At 40.2% G+C, this 2,169-nt stretch overlaps 1 protein-coding gene across 1 annotated transcript; it reads left to right on the forward strand.

The window, feature by feature from the left end:
* Positions 1 to 404: 404 nt before the first annotated feature.
* LOC106002338 (WD repeat-containing protein 47) lies at positions 405 to 1,207 on the forward strand (the record flags this gene model as incomplete). Its single annotated transcript, XM_013037231.1, has 1 exon — positions 405 to 1,207. A coding segment is annotated over one exon (803 nt), but the record flags the coding sequence as incomplete, so codon positions are not given.
* Positions 1,208 to 2,169: the final 962 nt, after the last annotated feature.

Below are 2,169 nucleotides of genomic sequence, written 5' to 3' on the forward strand. Positions count from 1 at the left end.
AAAAAAAAAAGCTGGAAGTGGCACTGTGGCTCTAGTGGTAGAGTGCTAGCCTTGAGCTGAAGAGCTGAGGGACAGCGCCCAGGCCCAGAGTTCAGGCCCCATGACCGGACCAAAAAAAAAAAAAGTAAAATTATTCATTTGAAACCTGAATTGGAGTACTATTTTGTAGATTAAAGTGTAATATACTAATTATACTGATTAAAGAGTAATGTACTAATTAACCAGGTACTCTATTTGTGGAAATACTTTGGTTCCTTAGTTCAAATTATTACAAATTCTAAAAATTAGTGTATTCAATGATACCAGAATTGATCTTTTATACAGTCAGCTTTCACAGTTACTTTTTATTGTGACCATTTCCAGTTTTTATAGTCACCATTTATGGTTTGGTTTTGTTTTTACAGTTGGAATTTACCATGCAAGAAGCTGTGCAATGTTTACATGCGCTAGAAGAATATTGCCCTTCTAAAGATGACTACAGCAAGCTTTGTTTGCTCTTGACTTTACCTCGTCTGACCAATCACGCTGAATTTAAGGACTGGAATCCCAGCACTGCACGAGTTCACTGTTTTGAAGAGGCTTGTGTCATGGTTGCAGAATTTATCCCTGCTGACAGGAAACTAAGTGAGGCTGGTTTTAAAGCAAGTAACAATCGTTTATTTCAGCTTGTAATGAAGGGCCTGCTTTACGAATGCTGTGTTGAATTTTGTCAGAGCAAAGCAACTGGAGAAGAAATTACAGAAAGTGAAGTACTTCTTGGCATCGACCTTTTATGTGGCAATGGGTGTGATGATTTGGATCTGAGTTTATTATCGTGGCTTCAGAATCTTCCTTCTTCTGTGTTCTCTTGTGCTTTTGAACAGAAAATGCTTAATATTCATGTTGACAAACTTCTAAAACCTACAAAAGCTGCATATGCTGATCTTTTGACACCTCTGATCAGTAAACTCTCTCCCTATCCATCATCCCCCATGAGAAGGCCTCAGTCAGCTGATGCCTATATGACCCGCTCTCTGAATCCTGCGTTAGATGGCCTCACTTGTGGACTAACCAGTCATGATAAGAGAATCTCAGACCTTGGGAACAAAACTTCTCCTATGTCACACTCCTTTGCCAACTTCCATTATCCAGGAGTACAGAACCTTAGTAGAAGTCTCATGCTTGAAAATACAGAATGTCACAGTATTTATGAAGAATCCCCTGAGCGGTAAGCATTTGCTTATAAAAATTGAGAAATCACTGTATGTGTGAGACAATCTGACTGTAACATGTATATGTGTGTGTATGTATGTATATATATACATATGTGTGTGTTCTTTATGTTTAAGTCCCTTTAAAGTTAGTCCTTCAAACTTCAGAAACTATTTTAAAATTTAGGTAATTAAAATTATGTGGATTATTTTTTCCAGTACTGAGGTTTGAACTGAGCTCCTCATGCCTCCTTGTCAGGCATTCTACCATTTGAGCCACATCCTCTCTCCCTCTCTGCATAAGGTGTTTCTTTTTGGGGGGAGGGGATAGTATGTCATTTTTGCCCAAGGCTGGCCCAGATCATCAACGTCCCAGGTAGCTGGGATGACAAGTGTGTGCCATAACCGCCTGGCATAGTTTTTGAGATGCAGTCTCATGTTTTACATGCCACATTTGCCTATGGGTGTGGAGCTAAAGTCTTACTTTTTTGCCTAGCTTGACCTTGAGCCACAGTCCTCTCAGCTTTTATACTCCTAAGTAGCTGGGATTTTCATCATGAGTCACTAGACATGAGAAGAAAATATTTTTTTGGGGGGGGGATCTGGTCGTGGGGCCTGAACTCTGGGCCTGGGCGCTGTCCCTCAGCTCAAGAAAATATTTTTAATCCTATATTATTCTTTCTCTGGTTATAAAGACAGTAGATGTGTTATGAAGAAAATTTGGAGAAAAATAAAATAACCAGCCAAAAGCAGGGCTGGAGGTATGGTTCTACTGGTAAAATGTCAGACTGGCAAGTGCAAGGCCCTGACTTCAATCCCTAGAACTAAAAAACAAAAAACAGTACTACAAAAAAAAATGAGGGCTGGGAAGGTGACTCAGTGTAGAGCGCTTGCCTTGCATGCATGAGGCCCTGGGTTCGATTCCTCAGCACCACATAAGCAAAAAGAAAAAAGCCGGAAGTGGTGCTGTGGTTCAAGT

The sequence above is a fragment of the Dipodomys ordii genome, unplaced genomic scaffold (assembly GCF_000151885.1).
Source record: "Dipodomys ordii isolate 6190 unplaced genomic scaffold, Dord_2.0 Scaffold7838, whole genome shotgun sequence".
NCBI classification, from domain to species: Eukaryota; Metazoa; Chordata; class Mammalia; order Rodentia; family Heteromyidae; genus Dipodomys; species Dipodomys ordii.